This window comes from Pseudophryne corroboree, chromosome 6, assembly GCF_028390025.1.
Source record: "Pseudophryne corroboree isolate aPseCor3 chromosome 6, aPseCor3.hap2, whole genome shotgun sequence".
In the NCBI taxonomy this organism is placed as follows: domain Eukaryota; kingdom Metazoa; phylum Chordata; class Amphibia; order Anura; family Myobatrachidae; genus Pseudophryne; species Pseudophryne corroboree.
Window position 1 is genome coordinate 507,696,834 of NC_086449.1, and position 23,639 is coordinate 507,720,472.

Genomic DNA, 23,639 nt, shown 5'->3' on the forward strand with positions numbered 1-23,639 from the left:
ACTCGCAGCCAAAATGCAATAAAGTAGGTAAGTCACACGTTAAAGTGGACAGAATTTCATCATCCAGCTTTGTCTGCAGTGTTTATTACGGGAGTCCTAAACTGGGAAGTGGATTTTCTCAGTTGTCAAGCCATTTGTGCAAACAAATAGGCTTTACACCCCAAGGTCTTCCAAATTTTGGTAGACAAGTGGGGGTTACCGGAGATAGATCTCATGGCGTCCCATCAGAACAAAGTTCCAGCATACGGGTCAAGAGCAAAGGATCCCGAAGCGATCTTTGTGGATGCCCGGTCAATGAGATGGGACTTTCGTCTGGCCTATGTGTTTCCACCAATCGCCCTGTTACCTGGGGTGATGCGAAAGGCAAAACAAGGAAGGGGTGCCGTGATACTAATAGCTCCGGCTTGGCCCAGAAGAAATTGGTACACATATCTGCAGAGGTTGTTGATGGATGCTCCATTCCTACTTCCTCTACGTCCAAATCTACTGTCTCAGGGTCCCTGTTATCACAAGCACCTTGATCGACTGTCTGTAACGGCGTTGTTCTTCAGACTTCCATCCTGAAAGCAAGAGGATTTTTACAACAGGTAACTCAAACAATGCTCAGAGCAAGGAAACCTTCTTCAGCTCGCATTTATCACCGAATATGGCAAGCCTATATGCAATGGTGCAGTGACCGGAAATTTGATCCGAGGTCTATCAGAGTTTCCAGAGTCCTAGCATTCCTTCAGTTAGGAATGGACAAAGGTCTAAGGGTGGCTTCCTTGAGAGTGCAAGTGTCAGCATTGACTGTATGGTTCCAAAAGAAAATTGCTAACCTACAGGATGTGTGCACTTTTTTCCATGAAATGCTGCACATTCAACCTCCTTTTGTTCCTCCCACAGTGCCTTGGGACTTTAGTTTAGTCCTAAAGGCCCTTCAAGTTGCCCCATATGATCCACTAAAATGAGTGGATTTTAAATGGTTGACAGCTAAAGTTCTCTTTCTACTGGCTATTGCTTCAGCTACAAGAGTTTCAGATTTAGGGGCATTGTTATGTCGCCCTCCTTGTCTGTTTTTTTTTTTTTTTTTAATCCAGATAGAGCGGTTCTTGGAACCAAATCTGGGTATCTTCCTAAGGTGGTGTCTAAATTCCACATTAACGAAGAAATTGTAGTCCCGGCCTTCAAGGGCTGGACTTTTCTGTGGGAGATGTATCGTTGGACGTAGTCCGTGCCTTAAGGATCTACGTGGATCGTACCAGTGCCATCAGAAAAACAGACACTCTCTTCGTTCTCTACGGATTTCACAGAAGAGGATGGCCTACTGGCGAGGTGGCTTCGAATGACTATTTCAGAAGCATATTTTCAAGCTGATCTCCCTGTTCCGGCTAATGTCTCTGCTCACTCTACTCATAAAGGTAAGTTTATCATGGGCAGCATAACGTGGTGCTTCAGTAGAACAGATATGTGAGGCAGCCACATGGTCTTCCATTAAAACATTCATTAGACGTTATACCTTTGATACCTTTGCCTCTCAGGACACTGAATTCGGGCAAAGGATTCTCCAGTCCAATCAGGAGCGTCCCCACCACTAAATTGCTTTGGGACATCCCAATGTTATCCTGTGGATAACCTGTGGACCCTGCAGGAGAAATAATTGTTATGGTAGACTTACCGTTGATAACTATTTCTCCTAGATCCACGGGGATCCCACCCTGACGCACCGGATTTGAGGATCCTTTCACTTACTAACATCCTCTTTCTTGTACGGAAGGGTGTGCATGTGTGTTCTTCTCGCCTGATTAGGGCTCTCTATGATGCTCCTGCCTTGAGCTTTGGAAATAACTGAATTGCCTGAGCCAGGAGGCGGGGATATAGGGACGGGCCCATTGCATTCTGGAAGGCCGAAAGCTTTGATCGTTTGGTGCCAATCCGCTGTCGCTACCTCATGTCCCAATGTTATCCTGTGGACTTAGGAGAAATAGAGTTATCATTGGTAAGTCTACCATAACGATTATTTTTTCCACGCTTGCCTAAAACTTTTGCACAGTACTGTATGCATGGATGAGAAGGTTGAACTGTATTCTAAGTGTCATAGAGTGCTAGTTAAACTGGGTGGCTGATGCTGTATTGCAACATATAAAAAAAGATGGTAGAAGATCAAAGGACAGAGTCACTGAGACGGAGAGAGTGAAAGGTTTGAAGGAGGAGAATTATTGGTCTATGGCAGTGGTTCCCAAACTCTATCCTCAAGGAGCATTAACAGTTCATGTTTTTCAGGTCACCTGTGGATTTTTAAAATGTGACAGTTGGTGATACACACAGTACACCTGCCTGGTGAACTGGAAAACCTCAGAACCAAGAACCTCTGATATTATGGTTGTTACAATTTTAATAGTGTATGGTGCACCTGTGCTCTTGTTCCTGTATTGTAGTACTAAGCCCCAGCAATGTAGCACATACCATTATAAAAAGCTATGGTGTGCAGTCAAGGCCCCCTCCCACTCCTTTGTACAAAGGACATTCTCCCAGACGTATTCTCACTTGCGACTATGGATGTATGATGTTCCCCTAGGTCTTCTTCCATGGAGCTCATTTGCTCAAAAAGCATCAGATGGTGTGATCAGACACTGACATACTTTGACCTTGGAGTTTAGCTTGTATCTCTTTGGAGGTTTTTCTTGACACTTTGTCTGCCATTCTCAATATCTTTCTGTTTAATCTGTGGTCAATTTTCCTCTGGTGGCTGCGTCTAATAAGTTTGACTACAGTCCCATGAACTGTAATCTTAAGAACATTTGCAACTGTAGCCACAGGAACATCAAGCTGCTTGGAGATGGTTTTACAGCCTTTCCCTTTAACATGCTAGTCCATAATTTTCTAACTAATCTCCTCAGACAATGCTATCTTTTGCTTTTCTTGGTCCGTGCTCAGAGTGGTGCACACAACGATACCAAATAGCAGACTACTTTTCTCCATTTAAATTTCCTGAGTGACTAGTTAGAAGACTGAAGATGTGTGCTGCTAATTCAAAAAAGCAATTAGTTTGAAATCTATCGTTATAATCCCAAAGCGTTACCAACAAATCTATCCAGTCCTTTTTTTAGACTATCTTTGGAAAATAAACCATCATTTTTCAATTTTCATGGTTTCTTTGCTTTGTTCTATGAAATAGCAAAGGCATGCAGGTATACATGAGACCACAGGTTCTCAAACTCGGTCCTCAGGACCCCACACAGTGCGTGTTTTGCAGGTAACCCAGCAGGTGCACAGGTGTATTAATTACTCACTGACACATTTTAAAAGGACCACAGGTGGAGCTAATTATTTCACTTGTGAGTCTGTGAGGAGACATGGAAAACATGCACCATGTGGGGTCCTGAGGACCGAGTTTGAGAACCTGTGCATGAGACAATCGTTGTTATTTCAATGAGCTGTATGAGTGCCATCAACTTTGTCCATGACTGTATAATGCCATCAGATTCTCTGCATATTATCAAAATAGATAGCATAGAAAAGTGAACCTGATTTTAATGTTTGTTCTTATTACCAGGGCGGCCCTAGAAGAAAATGCATACAGCCGATTGCAGAAAGTTGTCAAATGGTATCTTTCGGGATTCTATAAAAAGCCAAAGGTTTGAATTTTTTTGTTTGTTTATTTTGTTTGCACGGTCATACTGTAAATTGCATATTTGATTTCCGCCTATCTTAATGGAAAACATATGTTTACAATTAAATGTTATTCAAGCCTACACACCATGCAATAGAACCATCTGACATGGACACAATCCTGTAGGTATCGTGTTCATCCTCCATAATACCCTTCTTAGGAAACTGGCCCAGTAAAGCTTATAGCTGGCAGTGGGGAGATTTAAATATCCAGCATAATTGGTATTGTACTACGTATAAGCAGTGTAATGGACATGTGCCATGGCCAGTCTATTAAGCAGCTATAGGCAATACACACCACCTACCCTCTTCCTAACTGTTTTAAAATATAGAAAGATTTAATTTTGCCTGTGTGATGGTGCTTTCCTAAAGCACCACATAACTGTAGCTGTGTTTATATTTTGAGGTAGCATTTGCCAAAATTCAAACTTGTGAATGTAATAGATGGATGGTTGTAAAATGTACTTAGTTTCTGCCACAGATGGATATCCTTATTTATCTCAAGAGGTCATATTTCTGTTGATTTAGTTGCGTGATTAGTTGCAAAGTCGAATTACTGTGTCATTTGTTAGGTTAGGCCTGTCAACATGAGTTTTGATAAATGTTCTGCAATTCATTGAGATACAGTAGTTATGGAATTAATTTTACAGTGCACATGTCAACATTGTAATGTCATAATTATCATTGGTTTACATTTTATTTTAAATCTTGCATTATGTGCGTTTACCTTGCAACAATGATGAATTTTTTTTTAAAACGAATATAAATGGAATCAATTATGCGAGTATGGACCTCTGCTATGCTGTGTTAAAATGAGGATCTTATGCCTGAATCTGTTTTTGTCCTATCTGTAGGGTCTGAAGAAACCTTACAACCCCATTCTTGGAGAAACCTTCCGCTGCTTGTGGATACATCCAGAAACCAATAGCAAGACCTTTTACATTGCAGAGCAGGTATGGGCTGCGTTTCTGAGGGGATCCGGTCGTTATGTCGACCACTATTGGTCGACAGTAAGTAGGTCGACACGGACTCTGGGTCGACATGACAAAGTGTCAACATGAGTTTCACATTTTCTTTTCACATTTTCTTTTCATTTTTTAAACTTTTTCATACTTTACGATCCACGTGGACTACAATTGGGAACGGTAACCTTGCCCCGAAGCATGGCGAGTGAACACAGTGCAGTAGTTGGGGTTTCCCGGTCACGGTACGGAAAAAATGACACCAAAAAAAGTAAAAAAAACTCATGTCGATCTTTTCTCATGTTGACCTAGTTCGTGCGACCTAGAGTCCCTGTCGACCTAGAAACCATGTTGGCCTACTTACTGTCGACCAATAGTGGTCGACCTAGACACTGTCAACCTAAATCTAATCTACCTAACATACCACACCCGTTTCTGAGCTACTTACTCTCTGTGTTTGTTGAAAAAGAAGGTAGTGGGTGTGACAAATTACTATCTCCTGAGTCTGTGTGACGTGAGTGTGCAGGGCCTGTCCGTTATGGATACAATACCACACTAAACCTTAAGTATCCTCTTCTGCCACAACTGGTATTTAAAAAAAACCTAAACGTTGGCTGGACAGCCTTCAGTTCGCCCAGATTCTCTCTACTTAATTTAATCAGGTATATTATTCCTAACATTATCTGCCTTAAATTGTAGTGTTACCAAAATATCCAAGTGATCAGCTGCGCATGAATAAGTTCAAAAACACACAATTTATTTAGGGTAATTTAATATGACATAAGGTAGTCACATTGCTTTAGCTAAAAGGAAAACAAAATTAGACCCAGTAAAAGATTGCAAATACCTTTGAATGAAAGAAAAGGGTATATCAATAGAATATTCACTTGCATTGTGGTTAGTCTATGCTTGGGATTAATGAGAAATGAATGGCTATCTCAAGATACATTTTTCCCAAAACTGACAATTTTGCAGACACTATCTTGGGCTTAAAAGCAGATATTCCACACATGACACCCCACTGCCTATCCTTCTTCCGGGCTCTCCGTAGGACTGCTGACAAAAATGTGGAACCAGATTGGGTCCCGGCGGGGGGAGCTGCAGTGCATTTGCAGAGTTTTTATGCCATTATAATGGCATCTCGCTCCCCGTGCACCTAATAGGATTGGCCACATAGAGTTTTCGATATAGGAGGAAGCACTGCAGGGGTGAGCATGACTCTGACTTTGGACATTTACATAAATAGCACAAAGTAACACTGTAAACTCTCACCCAGGTGAAGGGTGGATTTTTGTATCTTCTTGTTTATAAGTGTAGTGCACAAGATACTGTGCAAAACAATTATAGGCAAGCTGATATTTCAGGAGGGACACATTTTGACCTTGTTCTCGGTAATAAGTTACAATAATACATTTGGGTAAAGAAAGAGAAACCTAGCTGCAATAACATATAAGCAGGCCTTTAAACAAGTGTTACAAGCAGTAGCAGGTAAATTTGAAGTAGGAGGGAGCTGGTAGCCAAAGGTTAAGGCACTGTTCCCCAAACTCCACGATTACAGGCCAGGTTTTAAAGATATCCGTGATTGAGCACAGGTGAGTTAATTAGTACCTCCTTTAATTTGCTTTAACTGTGTGGACTCAAGCATGGATATCTGTAAAACCTGGACTGTAATGGCAGAGTTTGGGAAACTGTATGAAGGTATCAGAATGTTGCCTGTTGTTCATACCTGATTAGTTCCTGAAGTGAAACCTAAATGCAGAATTTTATTGCTTGGGTCCGACATCATCTGCCGCAGTCAGGGGAGTTTGCATTCAAGCTGGGTACACATTTGTACGACTTTGTGCCTATTTGTCCGATCCGGTCAAATCAGAACGTCAAATCGGCCGCATTGTGCAGTGTGTATGGGTGACTGCACGCTCCGCTGGTCACATTGAAGATCGTGTGATTGGTCGTGCTGCGCGGCCAATCACACGACCTCCCATGCGATGCTGTGAATATTAATGAAGGACGGAATAGTGATCGTTCCATTTCTCATTAATGTCTGCCTTGTGTGTACCATCAATCTCCCGATGCGCTGGGCAAAGGGTAAACGCCCAGCAAATCGGTACAGTTGCTGGTCGCACTAGTGTGTACCCAGCCTTAGACCTGCCTGTATGAAACAAAATAAGTGCTGCTTTGGCAGCATTGAAAAGGCTATGCAGTGTCTTTTGAGATTTTCACATAATTCTTGCTGTGGCCATTAACAGTATGCAGCTGACCAGACACAGCATTCACAGATTGTGGCCGATATTTAATCCACTGATTGGGTAGTTCACTTAAATACCTGTACCTATTGGCTAAACTCATGGAACTCCACCTAAGACGTCAATTCAACAGACCGCAGGCCCCCACCCACACAAGTACAGCCAATTAAATCATCCCCTAAATCTGAATTTCATTGTATCAGTGCAATGGGTTTTTGTTTTGTTTTTTACAACAAATCATGTGAACGTTGTATGGTAGCTAAAACAAAAACAAACAAAAAATACACTTTGTATCTGGATAATGTTAATATTTTAATATATTTATTTTACTTAATAGGTTTCCCATCATCCACCAGTGTCAGCCTTTTATGTCAGCAATCGCAAAGATGGCTTTTGTCTTAGTGGCAGCATTCTAGCCAAATCCAAATTTTATGGTAAGCCAATATATATGCTAATATGTGTTAATATGATTACAGTATTCTCATCTTATATGTACAACAGATAGCATTATTAGGCACCCTCCAAAAAATTCTTATACTTATTACCAAAATACAGAAAACACAGAGGCCGAGCTATGTGTACATAACTGTAACATATACAAAACACAGTAGATAAGGTATTTAGTAAATTAGAATATAAAAAAAAACAAAAAAAACTCCACAAATAATTACATTTAAATTCACTGCGTAAAAGCAATGGTTTTGCCCTGTCAATCTTAGTATAGTGCATAAAATGGTTAACACATGTTCAAAAGAAATGGCGAAATATGAATCCCCAGCATTTGGATCAATTCAAGAACGATCTAAAAGTCTGTTTCATAGTTAGTGCATGTAGGTATGTATCTGCAGTTCGCCATTATAAATGTTAAAAAAAAAAAAATTCCCCTATATAAATTCTAAGAATAAAGTTATGCAAGCACATACTGTACTCATGCTTTGAACTATGTAATATTAAGAAAGGTATAACTAATGGTGATCAATTAAAACTTAAAATAAGTGAATAATTATAATTATTCATGAGGACTGATTTTATGTAGCTTCTATACAGCTGTTGGTGCGACATTGCTTTTCCCAAAATACTCTTCTTCTCTGCGCATAAGCATTCCGCAAATCCTTGGTAATGTGTGATAATGCGGTCACCATTTCCTCCCACCGCTGTCAGGTACTTTTGTATCATTGGTGGTCATTCCATCCCAATTAATGATTTATGCCAAGAAAAGCATCCACTTTCTATCTGGCTTTCCCGGACTTCTGTATTAGGAGAGTGGCTTGATGAAGCTCCTCCTCATGCAGGTTGGTATTAATACGAATGGAAGTCAGAATGCTTAGTAATCTGGCGAAGCGGATAGCACAGACGAAGCAGATAACTCAGACCGGATCCGTGCGGTAAGTACAGAAGACAATCTAGCCACAAAAGATCAATAGATCCGTCAAAGCAAGTAAAGAACTCTGCTGAGACTGGTCAATAGGGTCTTGTACACAGCCAGAGATAGCTGGGATCGGACTATTGACAGCATTAGCTGGATATATTGCTCCGTCTGGCACTACTGATAGTCTTGCTGGGAGCAGTGCACAACCTGAGTTCACCAAGTATGGCACCCAGCCTGGAATTGATGTTGGAGTAAACTGTATATAGAGCAAAGTCTAGAATTGGTGTTGATGCATTGAAGCTTGCTGTATACAGAGCACAGCCTGGAGCTGATGTTGGAGCTTGTTGTGTACAGAGCACAGCGTGGAACAGCTGTTCAAGTTTGCTGTGTACAGAGTACAACCTTAAAATTATATAGGAGCTCGCTGCATATGGCGCACAGCCTGGAGATGATGGTGGAGCTTGAGGTGTATAGCATACAGTCTGGAGCTGATGGCGAGCTTGCAGTGTAAAGCACACAGCTTGTAGCTGATGGTTGAGCTTTCGGAGTATAGCACACAGTCTGGAGCTGATGGTAGAGCTTGCGGTTTATTGCACACAGCCTGGAGCAGATAGCAAGGGAGCAGGAAAAAATGAGTACGCAAAGGAATTAGAACACACATGCACGTACACTGCCAGGTGCCAGGAAGCAGGTCTATGGAGAGAAATAGTTCTGGCAGTAAGTTCACTGCCAGAGCTGGTTTAAATATGGCATCCTTTCCCAGACAAGCTGATAGGATCACGTTGTGCAGGCAATGGATCCTGGTTGGTATTTAGTCAGACAGTTATCATCGGTCAGGTTGGAGGCATCCATACTCTGACAGTGCATGTGGTGACTCCGGGATGGACGCCAACCAACCAGCTGGTTGGCAAGGAATGTCTCTGGTGGCCTTGAGGAGCACCAATGGCTATGAGACTGACAGATGCTTCAGCTTGTTACAATTTTGACAGATGAACTCTTCAAGACAGCTCAGCAGCTCGCTGGTGGATGCCTGTACCATCATGCAATTTGGGAACAAGCACATCTGCTGGCTTTTAGCTGACTCACAGACATTAAGCGCAGGCTTCTTAGCAAGTGTATTGTGTGAAGGTTGATAAATCAACACAGGATAGAGAATCGTGATCAGGATCTCACTGATGAGGCGAGGTAACATTGGTTTTGCCCTTTTTGCGTGGTCTACTTTTTTCCATAAATAATCTAAAGTGCCAGAGAGTGAGGGTCTTTTAGTCTTGCTGTTCTGGGCAGCAGTGGAATGGGCCACTGAGCCCCACTTAATGAGTCTTAATCAAGGAGACTGGCCTCTTGGCAGCACGGGAATGGTACACAATTCCACATTTCTACTCAAGGTCACGTTTTTTAGTAGAAAAATAGCGAGTCACTGGCTATTTCAACTGGCATTAAAGTAATAATGTAACAGAAATTGAAGGTGTTCTGACTGAATATTGGACATTTGGTGGATAAGTTTACCAGCAGAACAATCACCCAGAGCATCATACTGCCTCTTCCAGCTTGTCGTCTTCACATAGTGATCCTGGTGCGATCTCTTCCCCAGGTATACAACGCAAACATGCCCAGCTGTCCACATGATGTAAAAGAAAATGTGATTCATCAGACCAGGCCACCTTCTTCCATTGCTCCATGGTCCAGTTCTGATGCTTGCATGTGCTTTTGGTAGTGGAGAAGGGTCATCATGGGCACTCAGACCGGTCTGCGGTTGCGCAGATCTATACGCAGCAAGCTGTAATGCTCTGTGTGTTCTGACACCTTTCTATCATAGCCAGCATCAACTTCAACAATTGTGCTACAGTGGCTCTTCTGTGGGATAGGACCAGTTGAGCTAGCCTTCGCTCCTAATGTGCATCAGTGAGCCTTGGGCACCCATGACCCTGTTGCCGGTTCAGTGGTTATCCTTCCACGAAACCTGCCGTTTTGCCGATGCTCTGACCCAGTCGCTTAACCATCACAGTTTGGCCCTTGTCAGAGTCTCAGATCCTTACACTTGCTAATTTTTCTGGCTTCCAAAACATCAACTTCAAGATCTGAGTATTCACTGGCTGCTTAAAATATCCCACCCCTTGACAGGTGCCATTGTAATGAGATTATCCGTGTTGTTCACTTCACCTAGCAGTGGTTTTAATGTTATGGCTGATGGGTGTATAAATATAACCTAGAAAGAGAGATATAATTGGGGATGTATACATGCTCTCTTGTACCGTGCAGAGTATCCCACTAAGTGGGAAAGATAGCACTTTCCAGTCTTGTTAGACAACGCAAAAAAAAATTTATTTATTCAAATAAAGGCAATTTCCACATATGCTGTAAAGTACCACCAACGCCTTTCTCAAGCTGACCAACATGATCAGTGAGCCATCAGAGGCAAAAATCCTAATGAAAAACAGAGTGGAAATTGTGAGATTATCAGTGTTATTCACGTCTCCTGGCGGTGGTTTTAATGTTATGGTCGATGGGTGTATAAACATAACCTAGAAAGAGAGACATAATTGAGAATTTATACATGCTCTCTTGTACCAGTGTTCTCTCATGCAAGGCCCTGCATGGATTTGCCTTGTAAGTGATTTCCCCTTTAAAAACCATCTGAGATCGGCTGGTGTTACATTCCGCAGTATGTGGCTTATGCAGAGCAATAAGGAAGTCAGGCATATTTTACCCAAAAAAATCTATATTTGCCCAAATTCAGAGCTGTGCACATCTCATATTGAGACCTTATCTATACTTGTGCCCGTTTTACTGCTAGTCATCATCAATGAGTGCTTGCCCTGTACTAGGTGCAAAAGATACACTTCCATTTCAACATAGGCTGTATTTGCCTCAACACACCTTCTATGAACTGGTGTGCTCCCGTTTATGAGCATGTGTAGTACAAATATGTAGCAAGATATGCTCTGCTTATGTTTGTACATTCAACTCTGTATTATGTCTAACATACAGTATATTTACTTTGGGTGACTGATAAGTATGCTCTCTTTCTATTATATATATATATATATATATATATCTCCATTGATTTTAAGCAATTTCTCTCCTCTGCAGGCAATTCTCTGTCTGCTCTTTTGGAAGGCGAAGGGAGACTAACGTTCCTGAACAGAGGAGAGGACTATACAGTGACCATGCCATACGCTCACTGTAAAGGTAAAGCTGCCTCTACTCACTGATGTCCTGGTGTAACATGTGGTGCGTGTACTACCTTAGTGCTTTGTATCTCCACAGGCATCCTGTATGGCACAATGACATTAGAGCTTGGAGGAAATGTCACCATTATGTGTGAGAAAACTGGTTATAGTGCTATTCTTGAGTTTAAACTAAAGGTATGAATACTTTTTATCTGCATACATTTGGTCACTTTATCAGGTACGCCTGTCCCTCAAATATAATAAACTGTTCAGTCAGTGGCTGCGTAACACTACAGATAATGCTATTTTAAAAGCAGGAATGTAGGTACCGACTAATTGTGTGCGCATTTTAGCGGGATTGTGGAAATGTGTGATTGCATTAGAGCAGTGGTCACCAAAATCCAATCATAAGTGTATCAGGAACAGCAACACTGACATACTTGTGTATTCAGACTAATATATCACAGAAATAAAATCCAGCCAATGGTGGTTATTTAAACAGACCATTGGTGGGATTAGATGAAGGTGAACTCTGTTTAATGCAGTAGTCTCTAGAGTTCACAGGTTTCAATAGGTCTTCTATGAAATGAGATGAACCAAGGTAGTAATCTGTGTGTACAGATCAAATGGCAGCCAATTTGCAGTAAGTACTGGATACATTAAGGTGGTCTCACTTTGGACGCTGTGTTCTTGTTTATGTTCTCCCAACGTTTGTTTGGGTTTCCCCTGGGGTGCTTCAATTTTGTAACCAAATCAAACAATACACTGGTCAGTTATTTAGCTTCTAGCAGGATAGAAGTAGACTGTGAGCTCCAGTGGGGCTAAGACTAATTTGTTAGCTTGATTGTACCTAATAAAGTGGCCATGCAATGAAGCTTTGCTGGTGAAATATTATTTTGATCCTTAAACTTATTTTGAGAACATCTTTTTTATTCCTGCGGCCAAATCTAAAAAACTAAAAAACAAAAACAAAAAAAAAACTTTAGGATTACAAGGTACGTGTCGCATTATACAGCTATGCAAGCTGTACTGTCATATATATCAAGAAGACATGCAGTGATGCTTAGATTATATCTGCTCTCTAAGGATATATCTTACTAGAGCATATTTGGCTTACCCTAGAATTGATGGACACCATCAATTATTTTCTTCCTATGCTCTTACTTGCATGCTATATTTTTGCTTGCCGTAGTGGTATCTTTATAACATTGTTTTATGTACTTATGCCCAGGCTATGTCATATATATATATATATTCACTGTGCATTTTGGGCTCATACATGCTTGCATTTTTCACTGCATCAAAGGTCATGTCAGTTTTTTCTAGTGTGAGCTTGGAGGGACAAGGCATTTAGGGGCATGTTCATCATCAATATTGCTCTGATGCGGGGACAGCTGCACTGAAAAGCAATTGTCCCTGTGATTATTAACATTGCTACCGAATTAGTAAAGTTACTTACCACTGATGTGACGGCCGACTGCAGGGCATTCTGTGCATAGGGGGGATTCTTTTGGATCCCTCTTTGCAACCCCAAGCCACCTTCCCTTAGGAAGGAGTGGGAATCCGGAGGCAAACTCCGACAACGTTCACTTTTCAGAGCTTGCTAAATACTAACCGACCCCATCAGGCTCCTAATAATGAATGGGCCCGTTGCGTAAAACATGCGTAAACTAGCGTTTCCTCGTGTACAACAGGCCCATATCACATATCATATAAGTAGGCACCTTAAAGGGAACTGGTTTTATTACTTCAGACTGAAAATGTGAGAATCTGTATAAACTGACAATATTTAGGAAGTAGATTAAGGAATTTAGGGGGACATGTACTAAGCAGTGATAAGAGCGGAGAAGTGAGCCAGTGGAGAAGTGCCCATGGTAACCAATCAGCACTGAAGTAACATCTATCATTTGCATACTATAAAATTATACAGAGCTGCTGATTGGTTGATGGAACAACTTCTCAACTGGCTCGCTTCTCCGCTCTTATCACTGCTTAGTAAATGTCCCCCTTAGTAACCTATTTCCATTATTGTAATGTACAATGGTACATCATTTTCTAATTATTAATAGGGGTCGTTCACAAAATTTCATATGGAGGGAAAAATGCTAATGTATAGTACTGTAGTTGCAGCACATTTTACTAATGCTCATCTGGCCGTTGTTTAAGCCAGCATATGCAATACTCAAATGTGATTATGGGTATGCTACATCTGTCAAATATAAAAAGCTATGGAAAGAACAATTGTCTAAAATGAAGTCTGTGAATGCATGACATATGTTCAATAACTCACATTGTTGTGACATTTGTGTTTGTAACTTTGCCTTGCAGCCTTTTCTAGGCAACGATGATTGTGTTAATCAAATATCAGGGAAGCTTAAGCTGGGGAAGGAAGTCCTGGCAACTTTGGAGGGTCACTGGGTAAGTGACAGCACCTTACATAGTGCCAAAATGATGAACATTGATTTTTAACCGTTAAACATTCAGCTATGTTTAATACGCCATGTTTTAAATGTTTTAGCTCAGTGTGGTGTTTTTGTCTTTTTAATTCTGGTTGTTGATAGTTATGTGCTATGTCAGTGGTGCTGCCATGTGCAATAATCTGATCAAACTGTGAACGTCCAAATAGGGAGGTGGCCTGGTACCATATATAAAATGAAATCTCTCGGACCAATTGACAAGTGTCTTCACTAATTCTTTCCACCACGTAACTATTTTTTTAATTTACTTCAAGCGCATTCTGCAGGACAACATTTTTGCGTAGGTGATACATATACAGTGCTAAGATAGAGATATTGCTTATGAACTGTATCTAGCGCTACAATCTATCTGCACACGTTACATCTGCCCCACCTGCAGTGCAACATGGTTTTGCCCAATTGCTAACATTTTTGGATATGCTAACAGCTCTGAATAACCCCATAAGTCCAACAGCTTAAATGGTCGCAGTGTTTGAGATACTGCTGCTACCAGGAGCAGAATGACGGTATAATATAAATGGGTATGCAGTGATGAATTAACATTTCCAATTCAACTCGCTGCTTTTTTTAATGGAAGTAGCTTGTTCTCAAATTAAAAGAATGACACCTGAAATGAATGCCTTCTGGTTTTCTAAAAAGAAACATGGTTGTGCCACTGTGCACTCACGTGCTCCATGCTCCATGATGTATGTGTTTTGTATTGTAGGACAGTGAGGTGTTTGTTCATGACAAGAAGACAGAGGTGACTGAGACCTTCTGGAACCCTACTCCTGAGATTAGGCAGTGCAGACTAATGCGATGTACAGTGCAGCGTGACGAGCAAGGAGAGTTTGAATCTGAGAGGTAAATCTTTGCATGAAATTCAGATTTCTAATGAAATGCTGCTTTGCTGATTGTGTACATTGCAACTTCCTCTATCTCATGATGTGTTGCCCTGTTCAGCAGAAAATGGGATCTATGCTGTGGCATTTTATCCCCCAAAAAATTATTCTATTTTAGTTTTGTTTGCTTTTTTGTTGGTTGTTTAAAAAACAAACATAATATTTGTATACAATTTAGTCATTTTTGTGGTACGCGGCAAACTAATAACACTTATCATTAATAATCTAGTTGTTGATCTCTTCCCAATGTCTGGTTCTTTTCCCAGGCTCTGGCAGCATGTTACTAGGGCAATCAATAACAAAGATCAGATAGAAGCCACTCAGGAGAAGTTTGTTTTAGAAGAAGCTCAGAGAAAAGCTGCCAAAGATAGGAAAGCCAAAGGGGAAGAGTGGACCTGCAATCTGTTTGACCAGGATCCTATCACTGGGGAGTGGCATTACCGATATGCGGAGTAAGTTTGTCTGTATTGTCTGTGTAATCGTCTTCTGGTATACATTGTGCTGGTGTAGAAAAACATTGTTCAGTTTTCATGGGAATGTCACTTTAAGTATTAGTCCTAAAGGGGAGTGCACACGTAGCGATGTGTACTTAAATTCTAAGCAATCTGACTAGATTGCTTAGAAATGAAGCACACATCTCTCCGTGTTTGTCCCCTACAGCGATAGCGCGTCGCTATTGCTGACTCTAGAGTCTAGTTAGATCACTCACTTCACCGCTGGGTAAAGTGAGCATGTGTGTCGTGTGTGTGTGTGTCGTGCCCCCCTCGCCCAGCACGCATTGCGCTGTAATGAGCGGGGGGAGAGATGTGTGCTGAGCGTCCTGGGCCAGATCGCTCAGCACACATCTCTGCTGGACACATCGCTATGTGTGTACCCCGCATTATACTTCGCGCCCCTAAATGTTTTTTCCCAACAATAAAAATAACGTGCATTGATCTTTTCATGTTGGTAAACCTATAGCTATATTCTATTGCAGTTCACAGCCATTGACTGGAAGATGAATGTAGAAGCATATAATAATCCCATTCTTTTCCAGCAGTGCTTTATAGCATTTAAGTACAGGTTGAGTATCCCTTATCCAAAATGCTTGGGACCAGACGTATTTTGGATATCGAATCTTTCCGTATTTTGGAATAATTGCATTACCATAATGAGATATCATGGTGATGGGACCTAAATCTAAGCATAGAATGCATTTGTTACATATACACCTTATACACACAGCCTGAAGACAATTTTAGCCAATATTTTTTATAACTTTGTGCATTAAACAAAGTGTGTGTACATTCACACAATTCATTTATGTTTCATATACACCTTTTACACACAGCCTGAAGGTCATTTAATACAATATTTTTAATAACTTTGTGTATTAAACAAGTTTTGTGTACATTGAGTCATCAAAAAACAAAGGTTTCACTATCTCACTCTCACTCAAAAAAGTCCGTATTTCGGAATATTTGGATATGGGATACTCAACCTGTATATCTTTTCCCGTTTGAACAAATGGAAATAGACATTGTATATTTATTTGTGCCGCGGTTTCATTTGTTTTAATCCAATATAGCATTACACATATGAACAATTATGCTTGTATTATAGTTCATGTTCTGTTTATAATTTTACATTAATATAAAGTTGTAAATATTACATATGAGCTCACAAGGAATAATAAACTTGATGGGTATATTTTATGCACAGTAAATTCCTTTGCTGCATGTTTTATCATTTAACTTTTCATTTATTAAAATGACAATGACCCATCAGAAATGTAATATGCACATTTTTCTCTTTATTGCAAATAAGGGTTATTACCTACTGTATCAAGTGTTTGGTGCTTGCTTATTAAGTCGCTGTAATGGGTTTATCTGTTGCAGTACCAGACCATGGGACCCCCTAAATGACCTGGTTCAGTTTGAAAAAGAAGGTGCCATCCAGACAAAAGTCAGACATAGGACTCCAATGGTACGTTCAGGGAGTGTAATTAGTCTCAGTAACCAAGGGGCAAAGCGGGAGAAATGCAATTATCAGGTAGGTCTGGAATAACCACAATGGTTTTCCGATAGTCTCTGTCCTGTCAAGATCCAGGACGCATGTGTGTGATGTCTGCTTAAAACTACTAACACTTGCTTGTAAGTCTTCTAAATCTTACAATGTAAGTGCCTGTTTCGCTGACTACAGTACAAATGACAGTATACTAAAGCCTTGTTCATGGTCTGTGCACCCAGCAGACAGATTGAGTCTGTGGAGTGGAATCTTCTGTAGGCGGCTGTACATACAGACTATTAGTCTGTATGTGTAATACTGTAGTGTAATACTGCAGAATTCCATACCAGTGCATTACAGCTTGCTGCACTTTCCCATGTTTCTAAATTTACAATTGCTATTTATATTCTAAGCTGCATGATCACTCATGGATATCCGTTTCTCCAAAGTAGAACTTTATTACAGTTATTCCTTGCATTAAATTATATTGAAGTAAAGTCATTGTGAGTATATTTCTCTTATGTCTTAGAGGATACTGGGGTCCATTTGATACCATGGGTATAGACGGGTCCACTAGGAGCCATGGGCACTTTAAGAATTTGATAGTGTGGGCTGTCTTCTCCCTCTATGCCCCTCCTACCAGACTCAGTTTAGAAAATGTGCCCGGAGGAGCCGGTCACTTATGGAAGCTCCTGAAGAGTTTTCTGCATTTATTTTATATGTTTGTTATTTTCAGGCAGGGCTGGATGGCACCAGCCTGCGTGCTTCGTGGGACTTAGGGGGTAAACGACCCAACCTCTTGAAGGGTTAATGGTCCCATTCCCCGCTGACAGGACACCGAGCTCCTGAGGGACCTATTCGCAAGCCCATCACGGCGAGCGTACAGTGCTGCAGCACGCTGCCACCCCTAACAGAGCCAGAAGAATGAAGAGTACTGAGCCTGTGTCCTGGCTAGCGGGGCGCCGGCCATTATGGCGGCATGAGGGTACGGAGATGCACGGCTTCTAAACGGGGCGGAATGCGTCACCAGACACAGTACACAACTGCGTCACTGTACACAGTACCCATACTGGCACAACAGCCTTAAAACGGTTTTCTCCATTTTAAGCACCAGATTCCTAAGCCAGTACAGGTTGAGTATCCCTTATCCAAAATGCTTGGGACCAGACGTATTTTGGATATCGGATTTTTCCGTATTTTGGAATAATTGCATAACATAATGAGATATCATGGTGATGGGACCTAAGTCTAAGCACAGAATGCATTTATGTTACATATACACCTTATACACACAGCCTGAAGGCAATTTTAGCCAATATTTTTTATAACTTTGTGCATTAAACAAAGTGTGTCTACATTCACACAATTCATTTATGTTTCATATACACCTTATACACACAGCCTAGAGGTCATTTAATACAATATTTTTAATAACTTTGTGTATTAAACAAAGTTTGTGTACACTAAGTCATCAAAAAACAAAGGTTTCACTATCTCACTCTCATTAAAAAAAAGTCCGTATTTCGGAATATTCCGTATTTCGGAATATTTGGATATGGGATACTCAACCTGTATAAAAAAAAAAAGCGAGAAGACCGCGCACCATTGAAGGGGCGGGGCTTCACTATGAGAGGATACAGCAGCTCACCAGCGCCATTTTCCCTCTGCAGTGGACACAGACGCTGACAGGACAGGGACGCACAGCTCCTCAAGTGCGACTCCAAATTACCCTAGCGGTACCAGGGGGGAAGCGATTACTAGTGTACTAAGTCCCCTATCAGGGTACTTAGTCTGTGACCTGGCTAAGCTTGGCATCAGCGATAAGGGCGCAGTGGGGGCTGGCTCCAAACATCTGTGTATCCCTGAAGGGCTCTTTGTGGGTTAATTGTGCTTAACCTTTCCTGTGTGTGTGTGTGTGTGTGTGTGTGTGTACTGTCACATTACATTATGTCAGGCAAAGAGTGTGTTTCTTGTACAGCGGAGTATTCCTCTTCACAAGGGGGCTCACTATTGGGTACTCAGGGTTCACAGAATAGCGGAGCTGAACCAGAATGGGTTAATTCTCTTAAGGGAATGATCTCAACTCTTTCTACAGAATTGTCCTGCAATGAGAAAGAGATGCAATACTTAAAACAGACTGTGGATGAGTTTATGAACAGAGACTCAGTCCCCAAGACAGCATCTCAATCCCCTCCCATTTGTCCGCAAAAGCGATCTCTGGCCCATCTCCTGCAGTCTGACTCTGACAGGTCAGATGAGGAGGGTGAGGTGGACTCAGAGTTGGGGGGGGTGCAGCTGTCACAGGGAATAGAGGTTGTTATAGAGACTAACAGAGATGTTCTGCATATTCATGATAAGGTGTCAGAGGAGTGTGAGGAATCTTATTTTAATGTAAAAAAAGAAGTCCTCAGTTACTTTTCCTGCGTCAAAGGAATTGAATACCCTGTTTGAAGAACATTGGGTTAATCCTGATAAGAAGTTTCAGATCCCTAAAAGGTTACTCTCATCTTTTCCTTTTCCTCTGGAGGATAGGAAAAAATGGGAAAATCCACCGATAGTGGACGCATCAGTCTCTTGTCTGTCACAGAAAATAGGATTTTGGTACTTTCCGGATAAATCCTTTTCTTTGAATACATAGGGGGCACTGGAGTACTCTTGAGATATGGACGGTGCGTCAGCAGTGATAGGCACATTTAAGTATTTAAATGTGTAACCCTCCTCCTCCTCCATATTCCCCAGATACCTCAGTGTTTTTTTTTAGCTGGGACGAACCGGAGCGAAAGAGGATGAACAATGGAGAATTACATATAACATTATAATATAACTGACAACTAGAAAGTTGAAACGAGAACAGATAACAATCACCTTTACCTTTAAACAAGCAGGTGATAATGTGTACTATAAGTATAAACGGAACCTACCACAATACAGGTGAAACTGCTCTGGGTGGGCGTCCAGTGCCCCTATGGATTCAAAGAAAAGGATTTATCTGGTAAGTACCAAAATCCTATTTTCTTTTTCATCCACTAGGGGTCACTGAAACCAAAGTTTCTCCCTTCGGCGGGATAGCTGGTTGCCACCTGTAACAGTAGACGGCCAAAGCTAAATGCTGATGCCGCAAACGTAGAAAACGTGTAAAAGTGCACAAACGTGTGCACTGACAACCATGTAACCGCAGGGCAAATTTATATTGTGAAAACCATACGACCTGCTGCCCATGACATTGAATTTGCTGAAATAGATGCAGGCGGTTTTAAATTATGAAATTAAGCCTGACGAATAGTTAGCTTAATTGATGTAGCCAAGGTCTGTTTCGAAGCTTGCCAACCTTTTTGTACTGTTGATCTTCGGTGCTACAACAATGCAAAGCGCCTGAACCATATTCAAAGTAGCTGGAGTTCCTGAACTTTGGAGAAAGCAGGAACCACGATTGATTAATTTATGATGAGGATACTATCTTATGCAGAAAAGCCAAATTCATTCAAAATTCTGCTCCGTTTTCATGAAATACCACCAGATACGGTGGCTTGTATGATAACGCACTTAATTCAGAGCACACTTTGCCGAAGTTAAGGCTAGGAGAAAACTGTTTTCTAAGTGAGAACTTAACATCCACCTGTTGTAATGGTTCAAAAAGTGAGAACTATAAATAAAAAAATCTAAACTAGATTCAAGTCTCATGACGCTGTAGGAGGTATAAACGGAGGTCGAACTCTAAGGACACCTTGCAGGAACATATGCACTGTTGGCAAAAGAGCTAAACGGTGCTGAAAGAAATTGACAAAGCAGAAACCTGCACATTTAGTGTAGCTAAACGTAGTCCTCCATCTAATCCCATCTGTACTTATAGCAAGACGGGATAACTTGAAAGATGTCGGAAACTTTCGAGCTTCATACCAACCAATGTAAGCTCGGACAATTTTCTGATACTGCTCTGCTTTAACTGGCTTCCTAGCACGTAACATGGTTGGTATAAACGACTCTGGTATGCAATCTCATTTTAAGAGAGAGGTTTGAACAGCCACCCCGTCAAACGCAGCCGCACTTAATTGGGCTAAAGAAACTGACCCTGTTGCAGAGGGTATGGACGTAGCGGAACGTCCACGGATCGTCTGCGAGTAGACAGCGGAGATCCGAGAACCACGTTCTCCGAGGCTAATGAGGCGCCACTAGTGTGACGGCCGTGGACTTTCCTTACTTGATCCGCTTTAACAACCGAGTAAGCAGCGGGAATGGTGGAAATAGATACGAGGCTGTATGGCCACACTCTTGTGAGAGCATCCACTGCCTTTGGATCTCTTGTTCTGGACACAAACTTGGGTGTCTGATGATCTTGGCGAAATGCCAATAGATCCACCTGTGGGTAACCCCATCACTGGATTAACATCTGGAACACTTGTGGATGTAAAGTCCTTACTCCTTGGTGAAAATCCTGACGATTGAGTTAGTCTGTTTTCAAGTTGTCCACTCCTGGAATAAACAGTGCCGATAATATCACCTAGTGATGCTCGTCTGAATCTAGGAATCAAGAAACATCTCGCCTGGCCATGCGACTTCGAGTCTTTCTTTCTTTGTTGATATATGCGACTGCTGTCGCATTGCTTGACCGAACATGAACAGTGTGAGACTAAGATGTGAACTGCCTGTGCAGAGTCTTGTAAATAGGCCTGAGTTCCAGGGCATTGACAGTAATCTTTTCTGGTCTGACCACAGACCCTGAAGGTGACCATGTTGGACTATAGCTTCCCAACAGTTGAGAATTGCGTCTGTCGTCCGAATAATCCAATTCCAGACTCCGAATCTTTTCCCCCCAGTGAAATTTTGTATTTGGAGCCACCTGAGTAGCGATACTCTGGCCCCTGGAGACAACCGCACCCTCTGATGAATTTGTAGATGAAAACTCGACCACTGCTCGAGTAGATTAAGCTGAAAAGGACGTAAGTGAAATATTCTGGATATTCTGAACCCCCCCCCCCCCCCCAACAATCGAATGCACAAGTGCACAGAGACTGTCCGTGGTTAGAGCACTAACTGTACTAGATGAAGAATACTATGTGCTTTTACCGCTGCTAGGTAAAAGTGCTAAACTAGGCCATTGCATGGCCAGAAGTTGTGCTGACAGAGTATGTGTTGATACAACGCCTTGAGTACGTTGTCTAAGTGTAACACGCCAGGGGCAGCGGCCGCCGTGCTTACCCCTGCGTGGCTGCTGGTCCGTTTGGCGGTCCTTGTCTCCGGCGATCCTCGGGTCCCGGCGTCTGGCTGGCGCGGCTCCCGGCGGTTCCCCGGAGCGTGGGCGCCGCCATGACAGCCGGCATCACGTGGGCGGGGAGCAGGTGATGTCATGAACCCGCTTCACCAATCCAATAGAGGCGGGAGATTCAAAACCGGACGCCGGGCAGAGCCTCGGCACCTGAGTATCGTCTCTTTTCTGAAGTGGGTGCCAGAGCTCCCGTACGCAGTGTGTTTCCCAGCAGCTATACTCCAGTGCATCTAGCATTCAGGGTGCCTTCCTGCAGCACAGTCTCCAGTGATCCGAGCAACTAGTGTGTTCCTCTGCAGTGCAGTTGCCAGCGCTTCCTGGATTCAGCAAGGCCTGCGGGCCGAACCAACTTTAGTGTTTCCAGCGTTCAGTGTCATTCACCATCGCTCACAAGTTCCTCATTCATCAGTGTCCTTATGCATCGCTCACCAATTCTTCAGTGTCATTCACCATCGCTCACAAGTTCATCAGTGTCTTTAAACATCGCTCACAAATTCTTTAGTGTCTTTCACCATCGCTCACAAGTTCTTCATTCATCTGTGTCTTTAAACATCGCTCACAAATTCTTCAGTGTCTTTCACCATCGCTCACAAGTTCTTCATTCATTTGTGTCTTTTAAACATCGCTCACAAATTCTTCAGTGTCTTTCATCATCGATCACAAGTTCTTCATTCATCAGTGTCTTTAAAACATCGCTCACAAATTCTTCAGTGTCATTTACCATCGCTCACAAGTTCTTCATTCATCAGTGTCTTTAAACATCGCTCACAAAATTCTTCATTCATCAGTTGAACATTGCTTACGAATTCTCCAGTAACTTTTTGACATTGCCCACAAGTTCACTTTCTTTCATGTGCCGCTGTATTGCTCCCTTCCCTTAATAAAGTTCCTCAGCATTCTTTCACCTAACCTAACTATCAGAGTCTTGTATGAGGAAATCCTATATCCGACCATCCCTGCTCTGACCCACCTGTGGTTCCTTTTCCCGACCATCGGAAGAACCCCTGAGTCCACAACATCCCCAACTCAGGTCAGTGACAGTATACTCAGGCCACATGGACCCGGGGAATCGGAACCCAGAGGCAAGCGCCATCCAGGATCTGGTTTCCCGAGTTCAAAGTCAGGAGATGGCACAAAGCCAAGTGATGCAGTATCTCCAGGAGTTATCTGGTCGGCTGGATCAAATTCAGGCTTCTTTGGCTTCAGTAGTTCCGGCTCCAGCTCCAGTACCCGCTCCTGTGGTTGTCCCTAGTAATGTTGAATCCCTGTCTGGAACCAGGTCACGCCTTCAGCTTCCCACTCCTTCTCGCTATAATGGGAATCCAAAGAATTGCCGTGGTTTTCTCAACCAATGCGAGGTACATTTTGAACTTCTCTCACACAACTTCCCCACAGATCGGTCCAAGGTGGCGTACATTATTTCCTTGCTTGAAGGTTCAGCGTTGGATTGGGTGTCTCCGTTATGGGAGCGTTCTGACCCGTTGGTTTCCAGTTACACCAATTTCATCACGTCATTCCGTAGGATCTTCGATGACCCCGGCAGAATGACAGCTGCTTCTTCGGATTTGCTCCGAGTCCGACAAGGCTCCCGTTCAGTGGGACAGTATGTGATTCATTTCCAAACCATAGCCTCGGAA

The 23,639-nt window shown here is 42.2% G+C and overlaps 1 protein-coding gene across 13 annotated transcripts in view; it reads left to right on the forward strand.

Moving 5' to 3' along the window:
- OSBPL8 (oxysterol binding protein like 8) overlaps nt 1-23,639 on the forward strand; it is a 425,114-nt gene that overhangs the window by 373,574 nt on the left and 27,901 nt on the right. For all 13 annotated transcript variants that reach the window (XR_010179465.1, XM_063927418.1, XM_063927415.1 and 10 more), the window contains 9 exons: nt 3,536-3,617; nt 4,506-4,604; nt 7,194-7,290; nt 11,316-11,414; nt 11,493-11,590; nt 13,724-13,813; nt 14,579-14,715; nt 15,020-15,205; nt 16,631-16,718. Coding sequence is in view for 12 of the 13 variants with exons in the window: in XM_063927418.1 (XP_063783488.1) it covers nt 3,536-3,617; nt 4,506-4,604; nt 7,194-7,290; nt 11,316-11,414; nt 11,493-11,590; nt 13,724-13,813; nt 14,579-14,715; nt 15,020-15,205; nt 16,631-16,718 (976 nt within the window). In the remaining variant the exon portion in view is untranslated. The remainder of the gene's footprint in view (nt 1-3,535; nt 3,618-4,505; nt 4,605-7,193; nt 7,291-11,315; nt 11,415-11,492; nt 11,591-13,723; nt 13,814-14,578; nt 14,716-15,019; nt 15,206-16,630; nt 16,719-23,639) is intronic.